The sequence below is a fragment of the Anomalospiza imberbis genome, chromosome 5, assembly GCF_031753505.1.
Source record: "Anomalospiza imberbis isolate Cuckoo-Finch-1a 21T00152 chromosome 5, ASM3175350v1, whole genome shotgun sequence".
In the NCBI taxonomy this organism is placed as follows: domain Eukaryota; kingdom Metazoa; phylum Chordata; class Aves; order Passeriformes; family Viduidae; genus Anomalospiza; species Anomalospiza imberbis.
In genome coordinates this window covers 1,187,484-1,207,106 of record NC_089685.1, presented here as the reverse complement: position 1 = coordinate 1,207,106, position 19,623 = coordinate 1,187,484, and the positions used below count along the sequence as shown (strand labels likewise).

The window sequence follows — 19,623 nt, the reverse complement described above, 5'->3', positions numbered from 1 at the left end:
AAAGCAACAGCCTGGTGCATATTCATACATCTCATACATGATGCATAAATTCCTTGCAAATTAAGAACTTTTCTAGTTTTTGTCAACTTCTTCCCCTTAATCCTGGTGGTTCCATACAGACGGAGAGAAGGTGGAAGAATGTTTGTCTTTTCTGATAAGGAGGCAGTAATTCTTTATGGGCCCCCATCATTGTCATCTCTGTGTGAAGAGTTTCTTCATTAGCTCATCCCTTTCTTGAGCTAGTAAAAAAAAAAAAAAAACCCCACATACATAGGCTCTATTTTAACTACAAAACCACATTTACCGTACTATTCAAATGTTAATACAGCACTTCTAATCAATATAACATAATACATATAGCACTCCATTTAATATTTGCGAAAAGCCGATCGCAAAATACGCATTTTTCACAACAGACAAGTTAAAAAAACCAAAAAAAAAAACCCAAAAAAACCAAACCGAGCGAAATCGCCCCCGTGAGGGCTCCTTCGCCCCCCCCAACATGGCGGCCCCCTCACGCCCTTCCCGCCAAATGCCGGCCCCGCCCCCTTTGCCCCTCCCCCGGCGCGGCCGGTGACGCGGCGCGAGCGCCCGCGCAGGCGCAGAGAGCGCGAGGCCGCGGCGGCGTGAGGGGAGCCGAGCTCCCCGGCGGGAAAAGGGGGAAAAAAGCGCCCGGCGTGAGGGGAAAACGGGACAGATCTGCGGAGAGGCGAGGTGAAACCTGGGCGGGGGGGACAGCCGAGCCCTGCGAGGAGGACGGTGAGGTCTGGGGAGGGGGAGCGGTGAAATGTGGGGAGGGCGGCTGGGAGGGGAGAAGGGAGGAGAGGGGAGGGGATCAGAGAGGTTCGGGGAGGAGAGGGGAGGTTTGGGAAGGGGGATCAGAGAGGTTTGGGGGGATCAGAGAGGTTTGAGGAAGGGGATCAGAGAGGTTTGGGGGGATCTGAGAGGTTTGAGGGTTTCAGAGAGGTTTGGGGGGGATCAGAGAGGTTTGGGGGGATCAGAGAGGTTTGGGGACGGGATCAGAGAGGTTTGGGGGGGATCAGAGAGGTTTGGGGGTTTCAGAGAGGTTTGTGGGGGATCAAAGAGGTTTGGGGGGATCAGAGAGGTTTGAGGAAGGGGATCAGAGAGGTGTGAGGAAGGGGATCTGAGAGGTTTGGGGGGATCAGAGAGGTTTGGGGGGATCAGAGAGGTTTGGGGGGATCAGAGAGGTTTGGGGGGGATCAGAGAGGTTTGGGGGGATCAGAGAGGTTTGGGGAAGGGGATCTGAGAGGTTTGGGGGGGATCAGAGAGGTTTGGGGGGATCAGAGAGGTTTGGGGAAGGGGATCTGAGAGGTTTGGTGGGGTTCAGAGAGGTTTGGGGGGATCAGAGAGGTTTGGTGGGGTTCAGAGAGGTTTGGGGGGATCAGAGAGGTTTGGGGGGGATCAGAGAGGTTTGGGAGGGATCAGAGAGGTTTGAGGGTGGGTTTCAGAGAGGTTTGGGGGGGTTTCAGAGAGGTTTGGGGGGGATCAGAGAGGTTTGAGGAAGGGGATCAGAGAGGTTCGGGGGGGATCTGAGAGGTTTGGGGGGATCAGAGAGGTTTGGGGGGGATCATAGAGGTGTGGGGGTTTCAGAGAGGTTTGGGGGGATCAGAGAGGTTTGGGGGGATCAGAGAGGTTTGGGGGGATCAGAGAGGTTTGGGGGTTTCAGAGAGGTTTGGGGGGGGTTCAGCGAGGTTTGGGGGGATCAGAGAGGTTTGCGAGGGGATCAGAGAGGTTTGGGGGGATCAGAGAGGTTTGGGAGGGATCAGAGAGGTTTGGGGGGATCAGAGAGGTTTGGGGGTTTCAGAGTGGTTTGGGGAGGAGCACGGTGAGGTCTGCAGAGATGAAATGTGAGGAGGGGGAGAAGCAGAGGCTCGGGGCGGGGACGTTTGAAAACAGGAGAGTTTAAATTTGGGGAGGGTGGTCAGAGAGGTCTGCGGAGGAGGATCGTGGAGGAGGTTTGTGGTGAGGCAGAGGGGAGCTTTGGGGTGGGGGAAAGGTGAGGTTTGAGGAGAGGAGAAGTTTGGGAAAGGGGTTGAGGTCTGAGGGGAGATGTGAGGGCCGCTTGCCTGTGACAGGGTTGTCTCCTTCACATAAGGTGTTACTGGGCATAAAGGAGGAAGTAAAATCTGTGGGTTTCATATGACAAAATACTCTGTTACCTACTGAAATAAGCGAGAATTTTCACTAAAAACACTGGTCTTGCCCAGGGGAGGAGGAGATTTCCCTCAGCCTTTTGAAGGACATTATTATTCACAAATGAGGGGGAAGATGGACACTGTTCCATGGAAACCTGGCTGAAAATCGTCCTGCTGATAAAAAACTCACAGATTTTGCCCTTTCCCTGTGTTCTCGCAGACAATGACGCCAAATAAGAGTCCAGACACTTCCCTCATCGACCTGGCTGTGAAGATGAGGAAACAGGCCGAGAGCAGGAAGGTGGTGCTGGCCTGGGGGCTCCTCAATATGTCTGTAGCAGGCATGATCTACACTGAAATGTAAGTTAATTGTTCCATCTGCTTCAAACCAGCAAAGAGTCCACCGTGTGGAGCCCTTAATATCCCCCAGAATGGAATTTCTGCTGAATTCTCCCTTCTTGTTTTGCTTTTCAGGACTGGGAAACTCCTGAGCACGTATTACAACATCACCTGCTTTCCACTCTGGTACATTGGTGAGTCGTTGCAGCATTTAAATCAAATCTCAGGATTGTTTTTTACTCATTTTTATGGCTGGGATGTCGTTTTGAAGGCAGGGGGCTTTTCTCCGTTTGAGTTTCAAACCAAAACTTTGTTTTGCTTTCTGTGATCTCCCTTGAAACTGCTGGAATGCCATCCTTTTTAGTGGCAGATAAGGAGTGTTAACAGATTTTTCTGTATCCTGCAAGGGCAGGAAGGACTTGTTGAATGTGTGAAATCTTTCTTCATGTGTGGATTGAGGCTTTAGGGAGCCTTAGATTTATTTTCCTGCTGTGTTGAGCTCTGGGTGTGGGTCATACTTTACAACAATTCAAGTCGGTTTCAGAGGAGGAGACTCTAAGCTCTGTCAAGCAGGATGGAAAGAAGCAAGAATCATGAGATTTCCTTTATGGGAAATATCAATCCTATTTTAAAAATTAAATTTGAAAACATGCACATTAATTTCAACAGTGAGGAGAGTTATCTCCAATGGTTCTTGCCTAAGAAAGTGAAGAAATCTTGGATACTTGGATACTATCAATACTTACTATTGATACTTGCATCAATAACAACCTTTTTTAAATAGACGTAGCCTGGTTTTGCAGATAATGTAATTTTTGCTCAAACCATGACGGAAACTCGTGTGTTTCTTGCAGAATTTGCCCTGGCAGCCCTGTTCAGCCTCAACGCCCTGTTTGATTTCTGGAGGTACTTCACCTACACAGCAGCACCAACCGGCTTGGTGACGAGTCCCAGCCAGCAGATCACGGGCTGGCTGCGCAAGGCAGGTGGGGAATAAACCCTCTTTTCATTCTCTGTCGTGGTTTTATTGTTGTTTCTCCAGTTCTGGATTCTTTATTCGGAATTATCTCCTGACAAGGGCTGTAAGCCGAGCTGGGCCTTTGGGGTTGTCCTGTGCAGGGCCAGGAGCTGAGCTCGACGTTGTTCCTCGTGCTGTGGTTTAGTTTAGGGCCATTTGAGGTGGTGCTAATTGTGTTTTAGATAATTGAGACATGAATTAGTGTGGTGAAGATGAGAGCAGTGGGCAGGTGGAGGAGCTGATGGAATATTAGAGAAGTCCCCCAGCAGGGTTTATTCCGAGCTGGGCTCACGGGACTCAGTTTCATCTGAGTTGTGTAGGGACCGGGTTTTCAGTGTCCCTTTCAACATCTCTAAAATTGCCTTAAATATTTTCTAAAATTAAAAAGGGCAATTAGGGTAACCCTGCTGGTCCTTCCCTTGCAGCTGTACAAAGCACCCCTCCACGGGAGGCAGCGGCCAAGCGAGTGCTGTCCCTGACGCCGTCCCCACCGATCCAGGGCCAGTGTGTGCTGAGCTACAGCCCCTCCCGCTCGCCCAGCGCCAGCCCCAAGTTCTCTGGGAGCTGCCTCAGTGGCTACAGCCCCCAGCTCCAGGCTCTGGCAGGGACCAGCCCCTTGCACAGCACCTCTGCCACTTACTCCCCCAGCAGCAGCTACACTAAGGTAATGACCGGGACACGTCCCAGTGGCACAGCTTTAGCCTTGGACATGAAAAGAAGTTGAGTTTTTGTTTCGTTTTCTCCCAAGGTTTCCAGCTTCAGCCACTCCCCCAATGGATCTCCCTATTCCGTGAGCGTGGGGCCTGTGGACAGCGGTGGGATAAGGTCTCACTACCGATTCTCCCCCATTCTGTACAATAATTCCACCTACAAAGACGACTGTATCACAGATGTCAAATCCCTGGACACCTTCCTGAGGAACGAGGAGGAGAAACAGCACCGAGTTCAGTTGGGTAAATTGGGGGATTTGCCGGGAAAACCTTGGAAGGGAAGAGGTGTTGGTTTTATCCAGTGTTGGCTTTTGTGATGGGAGAAGTACCAGTAAAAAGGTACCTTTTGTTTATGGATCACCTGGGAGCTTGGCAAGGGACCTGCTCCTAGTCAGGAATTGGGGTGTGAGGTAGAGCCGCACTGTTTCCCCTTCAGGCAGTTTGCCTCCAGTTATTCCTTGGAACAGGATCTAAGCATGGGAATGCTGATGGGGTATCTCTGTAGCAGCTGGTGGCTGTAATGGACTGAGATGAGATCACCTTGACAAGAGGGGGATTTTGTCCAGCTGATTTCAGATAAAGGGGCTGAGTCCAGTACATTTTTCTCCCGGACCGGGACAATCAAGATTAGGATAAAGGGGATGAACTACACCCAGTAAGTTTTTGTCCTGGGCTGGGACAATCAAGATAAGGGTAAATGCAGTGTTTCTGCAGAGTGACTTCAGTGTATTCACTCCCACTGACCTGCTGTGCCCCTGCTGTTCATCCAGAATTACCTGGCAATAATTGAACTTCTTAATTGATTAACCTTTCCAGGAAGCTCCGATTCCAGCTCTCCCTCCAGCAGCCCAACGTTTTGGAACTACAGCCGCTCCATGGCAGACCACGCACAGATCCTGAGGAAGTTCCAGTACCAGCTGGCCTGCAGGTCCCAGGCTCCTTCTGCACACAAGGATGAAGCTGATCTGAGCTCCAAACAGGCTGCAGAAGAGGTAAATTCCACCAAAAAAAAAAAAAAAAAAAAAAAAAAAAAAGGTCAAGAGGGAGAAATGGGATTTTAAAACGTACCTGTGTGCAAAGGTTTGGATTTGAGCTGGGTCAGGAATGTGGGGGGGAAAAGTCCTCCAGCATTCAGCCAAGTCCTTTCTTTTGCAAGCAGCAGGAATTGTCACAGACCCTGAAAACTCTGGGTTCCGTGAGGTTCTCATACGGATTTGATAAACCTTTCCATAGGTTTGGGCACGGGTGACAATGAACCGGCAGCTCCTGGATCACATGGATTCCTGGACAGCAAAATTCAGGAATGTAAGTCCCTCTCTGAGGAATTCCAAGTGGAGTGGGAAAATTCCTCCATGTCCTCTGTGCCTGAGACAGGAAGGGTTGCAGTGCCTGTCTGAGGGCTGGGGTGGTCTGTCACACACAGATCCCACAAATTTATCCTCTCCCTGCTATCCTGAACCAAACAGGAGAGGGACGGGCTCTGTCAGTCTGTTTGGAGGCTGTGATTCGCAGCCCCCTTTCCTCACTGTCCAGAAAAGCTTTACCTGATACACATGGGTGTTCCCAACTCCTGTACACTGAATTTTCTGCTTTTTCAGAAGCTGTTAAAGGGTCACTTAAATTCTGCCTGGCTTGATAATTAAATTAAATGATCTCCCTCCTTGACTGGCGTCAGTATTTCTGTTAAACTGCTTTGTGGTTGTGGTGGGGATGCTTATAGGGTGTGAACTGAGGGGTTTATAAAACATTCCTGTTGCTTCTGAGCTTGAATTTCCCCCTTTTTCCTTCCCAGTGGATCAATGACACCATTCTGGTGCCACTGGTGGAAGAGATGGAATCTGTGAGCACTCAGCTGAGGAGGATGGGCTGTCCAGAATTGCAGATTGGAGGTAGGATCAGCTGCCTGGGAATTCCCTTGGAATGGGAGTACCATAAATTAGGTCTGGGAAATAATTTTATTCCATTTCTGCTCTCTTTTAATATTGTCTTTGTTCCACCTCCTGCATTTTGTTAAGCGGGGGACATTTTCCATAATACTTGCATAAATGTCGATGCTTGGACACTTGGGTAAAATTCTTAAATTCCTCTTTTTCCTCCCATAAACTTAATTTTACAGCTCAAATTATCATTAATAATAATTGATTATTAATCAGGCAGAAAGCATTTCAAAGATGTGCTGTAAATTCTCAGCGTCTCCCAAAAGTCTCACTGTCTCCACTGCTATGTGCTATTTCCCAAGTTCTTCCTTCAGTTCACCCGCTTCCTGAAAGTCCTGAGGTTTTAAAAATGCTGTCACTTTTTTAAAAATTCTGATGAACTGCGGTTCTGTTTATCAAGTCAGGTTGGGATTCCGTAGCAGCTGCTTCTCCTGTTTTAAATTAACTGAGAAGTGGATTTGATGTGCTGGCTGGTAATTAAATTCTTCTTTTTGGGTTGTTCTTGGAGTGTTTCCTCAGAAGCTACTGTTGCAAGGCGCTTCTTAAAAAACCGGTAGATGCTGCTTGTGTTTTCACTTTGTTTCTCTCCCGCTGCTCTGAAGTTCCTGTTGGTTCGGTGTAGCTGATGTGAGGGAGATTTGTGCTGCTGTGCAGTCACTGAGCTGATGCTGGGGGTGGTGCGGGGTATCAGCGTTTCCTCCTGTGTTGCAGAAGCCAGCATCAGCAGCCTCAAACAGGCGGCCCTGGTGAAAGCCCCGCTCATCCCGACCCTCAACGCTCTGGTGCAGTACTTGGATCTCACCCCAAACCAGGAATATCTGGTGGAAAGGATCAGAGGTTCGTGGTGTTGCTGTTCTGATTTCCAGACTTTTCCATGCTGCAGTGCACTTATTGGCTCTGCATCCCAGAGCAGCTGGGGCTGCCCCTGGATCCCTGGAATGCCCAGGGCCAGGCTGGACCCTGGGGCTGGAGCAGCCTGGGACAGTGGAAGTGTCCCTGCTGTGGCAGGGGTGGCACTGGATGATCCTTCAGTTTCCCTCCAATCCAAACCATTCCACATTTTCCTCCTGCCTGCTCGGGGTGCAAAGGGATCGAATCGCTTCGTTATCTACAAACAAAACTCATCCTTTAACTTCACCCCTTTTATCAGTATCTCCCCTACCAATTTGAGTCTTTCCCATTTTCTAGAAAGCTCCTTTGTTCCCCTTCACTTCCAGCCCCCAGGAAGTGAATAACTGTTGCATTCCAGAGCTTTCCCAGGGAGGATGCATGAGCTCCTTCCGATGGAACGGAGGAGGGGATTTCAGAGGCCGGAAATGGGACACGGACCTTCCCACCGACTCCTCGGTGAGTTTCCAGGGACACCTGGATCTTAAAGCTGCTTGGATTTTGGGATAGGGTTTGGGGGGAGCAGCCAGGAAGTCTTTGAGGAACATGGGGAAATCAGAAAACGGAGCTTTGCAGCTTTGCTGCTGGATAATTCAAGAGATTCCATTGCTGGAAGTGGAAAATCAACCTTGAAATAGGGTTTGATTTTCTGGTTGGGAACATGGTTAAATATTTGGAATTGTCCAGCTGCGGAGCAGCTTTGAGTGTCCTGATAAACAGGAACAGCTCGAAAGTGCAAATCAAGAAGTTTTGAGATTAATTTAAGGCTGTTAAAAAAAAAATAGACAATTTCACATTTTTCTTAATTGTGGGTGATACAAGGCTGTGAGGTCCAAGGTGCATCTCCCAGGTTCTTTAAGATTTGTGGCATTTTTTTCCCAGCAAATCCACTTCTTCCTGTCAAACAGCTCCTGTTGGGTATAAGGAACACGGAAAGCACCAGATCAGAGAAAATTTGCTGACGTTACCCACGTAAAATATTGAGAACTCTCCAGAAGGGGTTGAAACAAGCCTCAGGCTGTCCTGGTTTTCTGGCTGCTCATCCCAGGACTTTATTTCACAATTTTGGCATTCCTAAGACTGGTGGCTGGCCCAGACTTTCCCAGTGATTTCATGAGGGAAAGGGAGAAGTTTCCTTGCTGGGTTTGAGGTGGGCAGAGCTGTTTTTTGAGCTCCTCTGCTGTTCTCAGCCAAATCTGGCATTGGTGATTCAGGCATGAAGCTGCTCCTAAGCCTGAGGTTAAGCCAGCATTGTAAGCACAGGTTATCAAAGACTGGGATTAACTCCTGGGATCACGGGGAGGAAGCTGCTGGGTTTTGGGGCCGTTCCAGTGAGATTTGGTTGTGTTTGCCCAGATCCTGATGCACGTGTTCTGCACTTACCTGGACTCCAGGCTCCCGCCTCACCCCAAGTACCCCGATGGCAAAACCTTCACTTCCCAACACTTCATCCAGACTCCAGATAAACCAGGTACTGGGCTGGCCTGGGCTCTTTTCCTCTGGGATCACAGCAGCACCTCTGAAATCTGTTTTTTGAATTAATTTTTAATTCAGACACTTCAAATGAAAACGTGTTCTGCATCTACCAGAGCAGCATCAACCCACCCCACTACGAGCTGATCTACGAGTGCCACGTCTACAGCCTGCCCAAGGTACGGGGGTTTGTTCTCCTCCTGCTCTCAGGAATCATTTCCAGGGCAGGTCTGGGGTCCTTCAATCCTGGACACATTTTTGTCCATTTACACAGAGGCTGGTCCAGCTTGGTCTTTGGCCAGCACTGAGTACTACCTGTGGTGTCTGTTCAGGAGACAGGAGTTCCTAAGCAGGATCTTCCTCTTATTAATTTTCTGCCAATTAATTGTAAAACCCCAAATCACAGTCCCCGTGGGTGACGTCACCCCTTGAGGCCAGTGTAAATTCCGAGGGGAAGTTCCAGACTGGGAAAATGCTGAGATTTTTACTTGTTTTGACATTTCTAAATCCTTGTCTCTCTCTGTGGCTCCAGGGCAGGAACAACATGTTCCACACCTTGCTGATGTTCCTGTACATCATAAAGACAAAGGAATCTGGGATGTTGGGGTAGGTAGCCCACGGGAACAGGATGGGAATGGTGTCAGACCAAAAGCACCTCGGTGGGGTGATAACGAACGGTGTCCAAATCGAATTAACAACAGTTCTAAATAGAAATGGCTAATTGTGATCCTTTGGGTTTTGCAGGCGTGTAAATCTGGGTTTATCAGGAGTCAACGTCCTGTGGATCTTTGGGGAATAATGGACACAGCTCTGGAGGACAGCGCTGCTCCGAGGAATGAACTTTGATTTAAACATGGATTTGCTACAGAACAGGATCATTAAAGCTCAGCTCTGTGGACAGAGGAAATGCTTGTAATTCCCGTGTGGATTTTGTCAAGGCATTACATGGAATATTTCACTGTGGAAATGCTCCTGTGAATGAACTCCAGGCAGGAGTTCTCCTTCCTGCTCCGCACCTCAACCAGTCCTGTTTAAACTGAGCTTCACTGATCTCAGACCAGACCAAACCAAACCAAACCAAACCAAACCAAACCAAACCAAACCAAACCAAACCAAAACTCCTTTGGAGGTGCAGCTGGAACAGCCTCCCCAAGGCTGTGCACAGCTGTGAGCACTTGGAAGGATGAAACAGCTGGGAAAACTTCAGCGTCCAGGAACTTCCAACTCCAGAAGCTCAGACTCAGTTTTGCTTCTTTTTATTCTGTATGATAAAAACCAATGATTTTTATCCCTGATTATCGGTGTAATTGTGATTTCTGACCCCTCAAGATGTTCCTGCAGCTGAAGAGGAAGGACAAAACCATGTTTGTCTTGCTGAATTCAGTAAATAAGAATTTTACTTCTATTTTCAGTTTTTATTTTCATTGTTTTGTACAAAACCAGCGTGGCCTCCCCTCTTAGGGAGCCTTGTGAGCTCTGAACTCCCCAGGTACCTTCACTGCCACCACATCTCACCTGCCTTTGCTTTTGAATTTAATTTCCCTTCAGCTTTTTTCACTAATCACCACCTAATTTGGGAGCTTTATGCCCCTTGGTGGGAAACCAGGCCCTACACACCCACAGGTTTTTGGGAATGTACCTTTTTTGGTAAAAGCACTTGGACTTGCTTCAAAGAAAGGATCGATCAATGTTTGTCAAATTTCTCTAAGGGGCAGGGGGAGAACTTGTTGTAAATCCTGGGAAATGAGTATTTTAGAAGTGTATATAGGACCATAAACACATGGAATCATTGTACTGTACCTTTTACTGATGGGGGGAAAGAGGAATTTTTGGAACTTTGTGTTTTTTGGTGTGAACTGATTGGATTTGGTGACTCTGTCTCTCTTTCCTGGGGGACCTGGGTTTTTCCAAGGGACTGGTAACAAAATGGCTCATTTGGTTCTTGTATTAAATGAGTTTGTTTTATCAGACACTTTTTGGGGTTTTTCCTGCGTTCGGCATCACCACATCCATCCATGTACCACAGAGGAATGCTCAAGAACCAGATTTAGCTGGCTTTTACCCCAAAACTCCCTTCCTCAAGGGCAGCAGAGCCCCATGAGCTCCATTAGTCTCACATCCTAAAATCTTGAAGTGCAGAAATCCCTTCTTTCACCAAAAAGTGGTGATCCTCAGGAAGAACCCATCCCATGGGACACCCTTGGGTGCCCTGGGATCTGCAGCCCCAGGACCCCGCACGGTTTTGGGGTCCCCAGAACCCCCATATCCCTCTGTGCTCCCAGGATCCTGCACAGCCTCTTCCCACAGAGCCTCCAGATGGATCCTTTTGCACCCCAACAGATCACACACCCCAGTCCCTCTGTACCCCAACAGATCACACACCCCAGTCCCTCTGTACCCCAACAGATCACACACCCCAGTCCCTCTGTACCCCAATAGATCACACACCCCAGTCCCTCTGTACCCCAACAGATCACACACCCCAGTCCCTCTGTACCCCAATAGATCACACACCCCAGTCCCTCTGTACCCCAACAGATCACACACCCCAGTCCCTCTGTACCCCAACAGATCACACACCCCAGTCCCTCTGTACCCCAACAGATCACACACCCCAGTCCTGTACCCCAATAGATCACACACCCCAGTCCTGTACCCCAATAGATCACACACCCCAGTCCCTCTGTACCCCAATAGATCACACACCCCAGTCCTGTACCCCAATAGATCACACACCCCAGTCCTTCTGTACCCCAACAGATCACACACCCCAGTCCTTCTGTACCCCAACAGATCACACACCCCAGTCATGTACCCCAACAGATCACACACCCCAGTCCTTCTGTACCCCAATAGATCACACACCCCAGTCCCTCTGTACCCCAATACTCTGTGCTTCACACCCCTCAGTCCTTGTGTACCCCAATACACTGCACCCCGATGCCTCACACACCCCAATCCATCACACACCCCGGTTTTGTGCACCCCAATACCTGGTGCACTCTTCTCCCTGAACACCCCAACACATCACAAACCCCGCTCTCTGTGCACCCCAATATATCCCACACCCCAGTCAGTCCCTGTGCCCCCGAATACCCCATCCACCCTGCTCCCTGTGCACCCCAGTACACCCCACATCCCACTGCACTCTGCACCCCACTCCCAGTGCAGACCCCAGTCCTGGTGCCCCCTGACACCCTGTGCACCCCAGTTCATCGTGCACCCCATTCCTGCTCACATTCTGCGCCACAGATCCTGCTCCCCGTGCACCCCCTCCCCGTGCACCCCAACACTGCACACCCCCCGCTCCCCGTGCACCCCCTCCCCGTGCACCCCGATACTGCACACCCCCCGCTCCCCGTGCACCCCGACACTGCACACCCCCCGCTCCCCGTGCACCCCAACACTGCACACGCCCCGCTCCCCGTGCACCCCGACACACGGCACAGCCCAGGTCCTGTTCATTCTGATCCCTGTGCATGCTCCATACACTGTGCACCCCAATTCCGGGGCACCCCGATATACCACACACCCCATATCCTTGTGCCTCCTGGTCCCCCGGCACCCCGGTATCTGCACCCTCTCACCTGTGTATCCCCATACACCGCGCACCCCGCTCTCCCTGCACCCCAAAACACCGCGCACCCCGCTCTCCCTGCACCCCGTTGTTCCGCGCACCCCGCTCTCCCTGCACCCCAAAACACCGCGCACCCCGCTCTCCCTGCACCCCAAAACACCGCGCACCCCGCTCTCCCTGCACCCCGTTGTTCCGCGCACCGCGGTCCCCGCGCATCTCGGTCCCTGCGCAGCCCCTTCCACCCCGCACACCCCAATCTCCGCGTCCTCTCACCTGCGCACACCCCAAACACCTGCGCGTCCCAATGCCCGCGCACCCCGATCCCCGCACCGTTACCAGGTGCGTCCCCCCGGGCGGGGGCGGCCCGGCCCCTCCCGCGGGGATGGGGGCGGCTCCCGGGGGCGCGCATGTCCGGCCCCGCCCGTTAAATTCCGCCGGGCCGGGCCGGGCCGGGACCACCAGCTCTGCACCTGCTGCTCTCGCCATGGCCACCGATAGCGAGCCCGGTCGCCGCCGCCGCTGCTGCGCGCAGGACACGCCCGGTGAGCTGGGGGAGGCGGGGGGGCAGCGGAGGGGGTCCCCCATCCCTGGGCACCACTGGGTCGCACCCTTCCCGAGCCACGCACCGGGTACCGAGCGCGGTATCCCCGCCGTGTACCGGGCACTGGTGGGGGTCTCCTCTCCCGAGCATCCCCTGGGTGCCGCCCTGGGAGCTCTGTGTTCCCCCTGCGGGGCTCGGGGAGCAAGGTGACACCCCAGCACAGCAGCACTTGGCTGTCCTGCCGTACTGAGTCCGGGCAGGGTGTGGGGACACGGCCCCCGTGTGACTCCAGCAGCTCCCGCAGATGCTCCCAAGGTCCCGGATTCCCGCGGTGACAGCGACGGGCCCCGGCGGGGCTCCCTCTGCGACCGGCACTGCACTGCCATCAACAACGTGCAGGGGGACCTGGGAGACCTGGGCTGCCACCTGCACCGTCCCCGTGTGCCCCCAGGTAGGGTGGCTGTGGGTTGGGCACGATGTGGGGCCCTGGGGCGTCCCGCACTCACTGTGACCCTGTGTGTCACCCACAGCCACGTCCACCCCGTCCTGCTGCCAGCAGCACTCGGAGGAGGTGTGCGAGAGCTGCGTGGTGAAAACCACCCTGACGGCCGAGAACGCCGTGGAGGCCAACAAACTCTCCAACAACTACAAGGTGGGTGAGAGCACCCATGGGTGCTCCGGGAGGGTCGTAATGTGTTTTAATTTTCTTCCTCTTCACTCATCCCAAAAAAAAACCCTCTCTCTGCAGTTTGGCTTCAAGAAATGGAAGAGTCACGTGACAGCGCGGCCCTGGGAGGACCGATCGGAGATTGTCAAGGAGCTCTACTCTGACCTCAACATCATCCGAGGCTCCGGAGGTAGGTGGCCTTGGGGACAACCCAGCGTGGACTTGGGCAGCTGCAGGTGACGATGGTCCCACCTGGTGCCTTCCCTCCTGCAGGGTCCACGCTGACGTGTGGGAATGTCCTTTACCTGCTGCTCTTTGGCTGGTGGCTCTCGCTCCTCTACATCCTCATGGCTGCCGTGATGTTCATCACCGTCATGGGGGCTCCTTATGGTGAGTTCCAAATTTGGGACCCCATGTGAGGGCTGGATGAGCTCAGAACTGCACCAATGGGCGTTGGGGTGTCCTGGGTCCCTTCTCCATGGAATGTCCCTGTAGGTGGAAGGGACACTGATGGCTGTGTCCCCACAGGGCGGCTCTGCTGGGACCTGGCCGGGTATTTCCTCTGGCCCTTTGGCAAAGTGATCCAGAAAGTGGAGGTAAGGGTGCCTTGGGAATCCCCTGGGGGGGTCCTGGGGTGCCCTATGCACACCCTGACATCCCCCCTCTCCCCAGGTCCCCAAATCCCATCAGGCGTGTGAGGCTGGCGTGGGGGAGAGCTCAGCCCTGCTCGGGGGTCCCACACCGCTCCGCTGGCGCCCACGGTGCTGGGAGGGCACTGGATACTGGGTGAGCCCCTGCTGGACCCAGTGACATCACGCCTGGAGCCCCCAGCGTGCTGGGCAAGGTGCCCGAGGGCACCTTGCCTCCCCTGGGGCCAGTGCTGTGGGGTCAGTCCCTGAAGGTGCCCTCCTGTTAACAGCGCCATGCCAGCACAGCAGTGTGGCTGTGCCTGGGCTACCCGGTGCTGGTGCTGGCCCACGGGCTCGTGTGTGTCACCGCGTGGCTCCTCATCGTCCTCATCCCTGTGGCCAAGCTGAGCGCCCGCGCCACGGCCCGTGTCTTGCCGCTGTCCCCGGAGCAGGTGCTCATCCGGCGCCTGAGGATGGTGAGCGACTCTGGGCGGGGTCAGGGTCCCACAGCCCGCTCCAGGGGGGATTTTGGGCTGGGGGTGACCCTCGTGTCCCTCTGCAGACAGAGGTGCCTCTGGAGGGAGAGGTGATTCTCTGCTGCTACCGTGCCGCCAACCCCTACTACTACAAATACGCTGTGGACGGCATCAACGTCTTCGCTGTCAGTATCCTTCTGGGAGCTGGAGTGGGACAGGTGGGGAGTGACCCCAAATCCACCCTGCTCTGTTGTGTCCTTGACTGGCCGTCCCAGACCTGCTGCCACTGGTGCTGGTGACGCTGGTGCTGGGCTACGTGGACAGCCCCAACCACCTGACCGGCTCTGCTGTCAAGTTCACCTTGGCCCTGCTCTCCATCATGCCCCTCTCCTACTACATCGGCATGGCCATCGCCAGGTGAGTGGTGACGGGGGACACTTGGTGGCAAACTGGGGACACTCCGGCCCTGCTGACTCCCTTTTCCTCCTCTCCAGCATCTCAGCCCAGAGCAATTTTGCAGTGGGAGCTGTGGTGAACGCCACCTTCGGCTCCATCACCGAGCTCACCTTCTACATCACCGCCCTCATCAAGGGCTCGCGTGAGGGCAACCGCTGCTACGCCGAGGTGGTCAAGTCGGCGTTGACAGGGACGCTGGTGGGCTGTGTCCTCTTTGTGCCGGTGAGACGGGTGGCGCTGAGAGCTGGGAGGGTGCTGCGAGCAAAGCACTGATGGGGGATTTCTTTGGTGGGGTGTCTTCTCCATCCCCAAGGGTCTGTGCATGGTGATCGGGGGCATCCGGCACCAGGAGCAGCGGTTCAACAGCCGCTCTGCGGGCGTCAGCTCGGCGCTGCTCTTCCTCTCTGTGGGAGGTGAGTTGGGGACAGGGGTGTCCCCAGGTCGGGGTGTCCCACCAGGGTGGGTGCCTGCTCCATGTCCTGTCCCTGCAGGTGTCTTTGCCCCAACGCTCTTCTCCAAGGTGTACGGGAAGCTGGTCTGTGGCGAGTGCCACAACGTCACCCAGAACCCGCTGGGCCACTACCTCTGCCACAACTGTCACTTTGACCTGGTGAGTGGGGACCTGGCCCCCCAACAGGGGGAATTTGGGGTCAGGGGTGTTCTGAGCCCCCCTGGCTCTCATGCTGGGTGGTGGCAGTGGGGCTGTCCCTTGTCCCCTGTATTGCTGTTGACAGGCGCTCTCTCTGCAGATGGACAACAACGGCACCCTCTACTACAGCCACGTCCAGTGAGTGTCCACTGCAGTGGGGACAGAGCTGTCCCCACGCTGGGGTGGCACCTCCTGGGTTTGATCATGTTCCCTCATCCCTCCCAGGGCCCTTCTCCACCCCAATGATCCGGCGCCCCATTTCCTCATCCCCAGGGGAAGCCCCCTGAGGTCTCCATGCCAGACCCTGGTGGCACTGACAGTGTCACCTGTGTCCCACAGACCCTTGGTGTACACGGTGTCCATCCTGCTCCCTGCTGCCTACCTCATCGGGCTCTTCTTCACCCTCAAAACCCACACACACATCTACGACATCCACATCAGCGACTGTCACAGTGAGTGTCCCCAAATGTCCTGGCTGCAGGGCCGGCTCTTGTCACTGCTCTGGAGTGTCCCACATGTCTCTGCTCTCTCCCCAGTGCCTGGCCACCACCACAGCGCCGTGGTCCACTGGTCCCGCTGGCAGGCCCTGGTCATCCTCCTGCTCTCCACCCTCTGCATGTCGGCCTGTGCTGACCTGGCCACGGAGCACATCAGCCCCATCCTCACCAACTCCACCATCTCACAGGTGAGCTGGCTCTGGCTGTCCCCAAGGACCAGGATGTGCCCTCCAGGGATGGGGACCTGCCCTGGCTGCAATTGGAGCCCCAAAAGCAGTGGGGGAAAGATGCTGAGATGCTTTACATAGTTGGCCAAGGCTTTGATGTGGTCAGGCCCGGGCTGATGTCACCTCTTCCCTGCAGTACTTCATTGGTGTCACCGTGCTGGCCATGGTGCCTGAGCTGCCAGAGATTGTCAATGGCATCCAGTTTGCCCTGCAGAACAATCTGAGCTTGAGGTGAGATGGCTGCAAGGATGAGTTTTGGGGTGGTTCCTGTGCCCTGTCCCAATCCAAACATTGTGCCTTGGTGCCCATGATGGGCTGCCCAGCCACTGATGGGTCAGAGTCTGTGTCAGCTTGTCCTCAAGGACAGTAGTCACCCAAAAAATGGTGTCAGAACTGGGATGGGCTCTGCTTTGGGATTTTCTCACCCAGAAACCCATTGCTTGGCCCTTAAGTTGTCTTTCCTCCCCAGCATCGAGATTGGGAACTGCATCGCGGTGCAGGTCTGCATGCTCCAGATCCCCATCCTGGTGCTCTTCACCATCTTCTACGTGAGTAGCCCCAGGACAGCTCTGGGGGACCTCCTGCAGCAGGGCTGGGGACATGGTGTCCATGGGACATGGAAAGGACACAGCTGCCCTTGCCAGTGTCTCCCCTCTGCTCAGTGCAGGGGAAGTGGGGTCAGATGTCTCCTGCTGCTGTCCCCACCCTGGGGACATGTGGCAGAGGGGGTTTATAGGGTGACACTCAAGTCCCCAGACAGAGTCAGTGTGGGGTTGCCCTGGCTGGCCATAAACCCCAAATCCTCTTCCTCGCAGCCGACCAACTTCACACTCGTCTTCAGTGACCTCCACGTTTATGCCAGCATGTTCAGCGTGGTGCTCATGAACTACATCTTCATGGATGGCAAATGTGACTATTTCCAAGGTGACCACCTCCCACAGGGCTGCTGTGGGACTTGGCACACAGCAAGTCCCCTGGGATGTGGGATGGGGGGTTCCTGGCTCCAACCCTGGGATCATCTGCTTTTTGGGGCTCTTGGTGTGTGGTGACCTAAGTGATCCTGGGGTCTTGGTGGACCATCTTGGAGTTGTCCTCCTGCAGCAGCTCCAAGACGGGGGGGATTACTCCCATTTCCCTCTTTAAAAGGTTTTAAATTCCCTTTCAGTGGGCATTTTGTAGAGAACCGTGGAAGTCCTCTACAGGGGGCTAATCCAGACCACACCAGGTCTTAAACCCATGTCCCTGCTTGCTCCAGGGAGTAACTCCCTCCCACCCCTCTCTGTCTGCCCCAGGCACGGTGCTGGTGATGGTTTACTTCATCCTCCTGGCCGTGTATTTCTTCGCCCCGTCGCCCAGCGGCTGCTGAGGTTTGGATTCTCCTTTCTCCAAGCCCCTCCTTGGGATCAGCACCCATCAAGACCTTCTCCGGTTTCTCAGGGACTTGGCCGGGCTGGCTCCGGCCTGGAAGCGCTGTTTCCTGAAGCTGCTGCTGCTGCTGTGCTCCCCCCATGGGGCTGCAGGGATGGGAAGGGTGGTGGCAATGGGATCGCTCCCAAAATGACGAGCCTCAAAGCCAGAGCACGTGACACAGGCATCTCCGGCCAACACTCGAGTGGCTGGAAGGAAAACTGTCCTTAGAGGAGGGTCTTGAAGGGAATTTCTGTATGTCTCAAGGACAGACCCCTCCCTGGGGATGTGCTGCACTGGGAGACGGTGCCTGAGAAATCCCTCATCCTCCCAGGCCTGGGAAGGGCCTGGGAATCGCACACGGGATGTTTGATGGCACCAGAAATGCACCCAAAGGTATTTTCAGCTGTTTTGTCATTAAAGCAGTTTTGTACAAATCAGAAACAAGTCTGTTTCTCCTTAAATGAGCCTCAGGCACCAGCCTGGGCCACTCTGTGGCCACCATTGCCTGTCCTCCGTCACCTCACCCCAGGGACAGAGCCGACAGGGGTGGCTGGCAGCTCCAGCTTTCTCCATGACCCTCCCAAAGCTCCAGCTCATCTCCAGCCTGGTCTTCTCTGACTCTTTGGTCCCCCTGGCTTTGAGGTCTGTACCAGACTCCTGAGAAGGTTCAGGGATGCTCCTGGTGTTGTCCATAGGGTGTGACAGGCTGGGGACATCTCCCTCCATGCAGGGAAATGCTGGTGGGTGTGTGGTGAGAGGACAGATTTGGGGCTTGGATTGATTTATTATCTTTACAAACAAAAACAATCCCAAAGCAAAACACTGACTGACCCATTAACACAGGCAAGGAGGCTCTGGTGCCTCTTCCCCCTCCCCTGTTCCATCAGCAAAGAAGCCAGGGAGTGCTGTCACAGCAGTGCTGGGCTCTGACAGGATGGACAGCCCTGAGTGAGGCAGGAAGCAGCCTGGGAGTGCCCTCCTTTGCAGGGAGGGCAGCGGCTCGTTAGTGATTAATGAAGCTGCTCTATTAAGCCCTTTTGTTTTCCTAGGGAGGCATCAGCAGGGCCAATCCTGCTGTCCTTAGTCTGGGACATCTGGGAGCATTCCCGGGTGAGTAGCTGGAGTTTCTGATGGCAGGACATGGAAAGGGGATGGGAGGGGAGAGCAGAAGCTGTAGGAGAACCTGCTCAGTGCCATCATCTTACCGAGATTAAACAAACCATCACTGCTGGGGGGAGGGATGCTCAGGAATTCTGTTCTGAGCTGGCTTTCCCTGTCTCCTTATATCCTGTCCCCGTCCCAGGCAGCACTGTGGATGCTCTTACCTCTCTCCATCAGTTGCTGCAGATGCTGGATACTTTCCCTCTCCCTCAGGGAATTATAATTAAAGCTTTTACCCACAGGCAGTAGCCCAGCAGGAATTAAAGCCCCATTGAGTAGGAACTGTGAGCTCAGTGCTTAAACCAAGTCGTTTTTTTAGGATGAGCAGCCTCCAAAGATCAATGGAGGTTATGAAATGGCAAAGACCCCTGGAAAATCCATCAGTGGGTGATGCTTGTATAGCTTTCATCAGCAAAGTGAAGTCCTTGGACCTCTTAGGCGATGCTTTCCCAGCTGCTGGGAGTGGAGGGATCCACAGGGATCAAGTCCAACTCCTGGCCCTGCCCAGGATGCCCCAACAATCCCCACTGGCCCCGTGAGGCTTGTCCAAATGCTCCTGGGCTGTGCCCATTCCCTGGGGAGCCTGTTCAGAGCAGGACAATCCCCTCCCCTGCTGCTGTCCCTGATATCCCCAGGACAGAGGTGTCCCTCCTGGCTCCAAGGCACTGCTGTCCCATCACCCAGGACCCCCAGGTCCCTTCCCACAGCTGCTTCCCAACCTGTCCTGGATGCACTTTGCTGAAGTCTGCAGATTCCATCTCCTGGCTTTCCTGGATCATCCAGGTGGGCTGTGCTGTTGTAACAGGAAATCG

At 53.9% G+C, this 19,623-nt stretch overlaps 2 protein-coding genes across 6 annotated transcripts; both read left to right on the top strand.

Moving 5' to 3' along the window:
* Positions 1-2,362: 2,362 nt before the first annotated feature.
* On the top strand, positions 2,363-9,363 carry TMEM209 (transmembrane protein 209). The gene is made up of 14 exons (XM_068189339.1): positions 2,363-2,516; positions 2,631-2,689; positions 3,350-3,481; positions 3,939-4,177; positions 4,262-4,466; positions 5,040-5,215; positions 5,457-5,528; positions 6,016-6,112; positions 6,872-6,997; positions 7,410-7,507; positions 8,405-8,519; positions 8,603-8,700; positions 9,054-9,127; positions 9,266-9,363. The coding sequence occupies exons 1-14, from the start codon at positions 2,380-2,382 to the stop codon at positions 9,318-9,320; spliced, it is 1,683 nt and encodes a 560-aa protein (XP_068045440.1). The 5' UTR covers positions 2,363-2,379; the 3' UTR covers positions 9,321-9,363.
* A 3,128-nt stretch (positions 9,364-12,491) lies between these two features.
* Positions 12,492-18,094, top strand: LOC137473566 (uncharacterized). 5 transcript variants are annotated; one of them, XM_068189334.1, is made up of 20 exons: positions 12,514-12,640; positions 12,944-13,090; positions 13,170-13,291; positions 13,388-13,496; positions 13,580-13,696; positions 13,835-13,902; positions 13,979-14,092; positions 14,226-14,411; positions 14,498-14,600; positions 14,687-14,828; positions 14,906-15,089; positions 15,181-15,280; positions 15,359-15,477; positions 15,617-15,654; positions 15,856-15,968; positions 16,053-16,201; positions 16,377-16,471; positions 16,710-16,788; positions 17,056-17,164; positions 17,533-18,094. In XM_068189334.1, the coding sequence occupies exons 1-20, from the start codon at positions 12,583-12,585 to the stop codon at positions 17,604-17,606; spliced, it is 2,226 nt and encodes a 741-aa protein (XP_068045435.1). In that variant the 5' UTR covers positions 12,514-12,582; the 3' UTR covers positions 17,607-18,094. The 5 variants fall into 5 exon arrangements, with proteins under 5 accessions (XP_068045436.1, XP_068045431.1, XP_068045435.1 ...); XM_068189333.1 differs by having other exon boundaries at positions 15,602-15,654; XM_068189330.1 differs by having other exon boundaries at positions 12,513-12,640; positions 15,602-15,654; positions 15,856-16,201.
* The last annotated feature ends 1,529 nt before the right edge of the window (positions 18,095-19,623 follow it).

What these genes read in the sequence shown, in the direction of transcription:
- TMEM209 (XM_068189339.1), top strand. Translation starts at nt 2,380, where the DNA reads ATGACGCCAAATAAGAGTCCAGACACTTCCCTCATCGACCTGGCTGTG. An exon ending in CTTTCCACTCTGGTACATTG is followed by an intron (nt 2,690 to 3,349) that starts GTGAGTCGTTGC and finishes TGTTTCTTGCAG; the next exon opens with AATTTGCCCTGGCAGCCCTG. An exon ending in CCAGACTCCAGATAAACCAG is followed by an intron (nt 8,520 to 8,602) that starts GTACTGGGCTGG and finishes TTTTTAATTCAG; the next exon opens with ACACTTCAAATGAAAACGTG.
- LOC137473566 (XM_068189330.1), top strand. Translation starts at nt 12,583, where the DNA reads ATGGCCACCGATAGCGAGCCCGGTCGCCGCCGCCGCTGCTGCGCGCAG. An exon ending in CCAACTCCACCATCTCACAG is followed by an intron (nt 16,202 to 16,376) that starts GTGAGCTGGCTC and finishes TCTTCCCTGCAG; the next exon opens with TACTTCATTGGTGTCACCGT. An exon ending in CAAATGTGACTATTTCCAAG is followed by an intron (nt 17,165 to 17,532) that starts GTGACCACCTCC and finishes TGTCTGCCCCAG; the next exon opens with GCACGGTGCTGGTGATGGTT.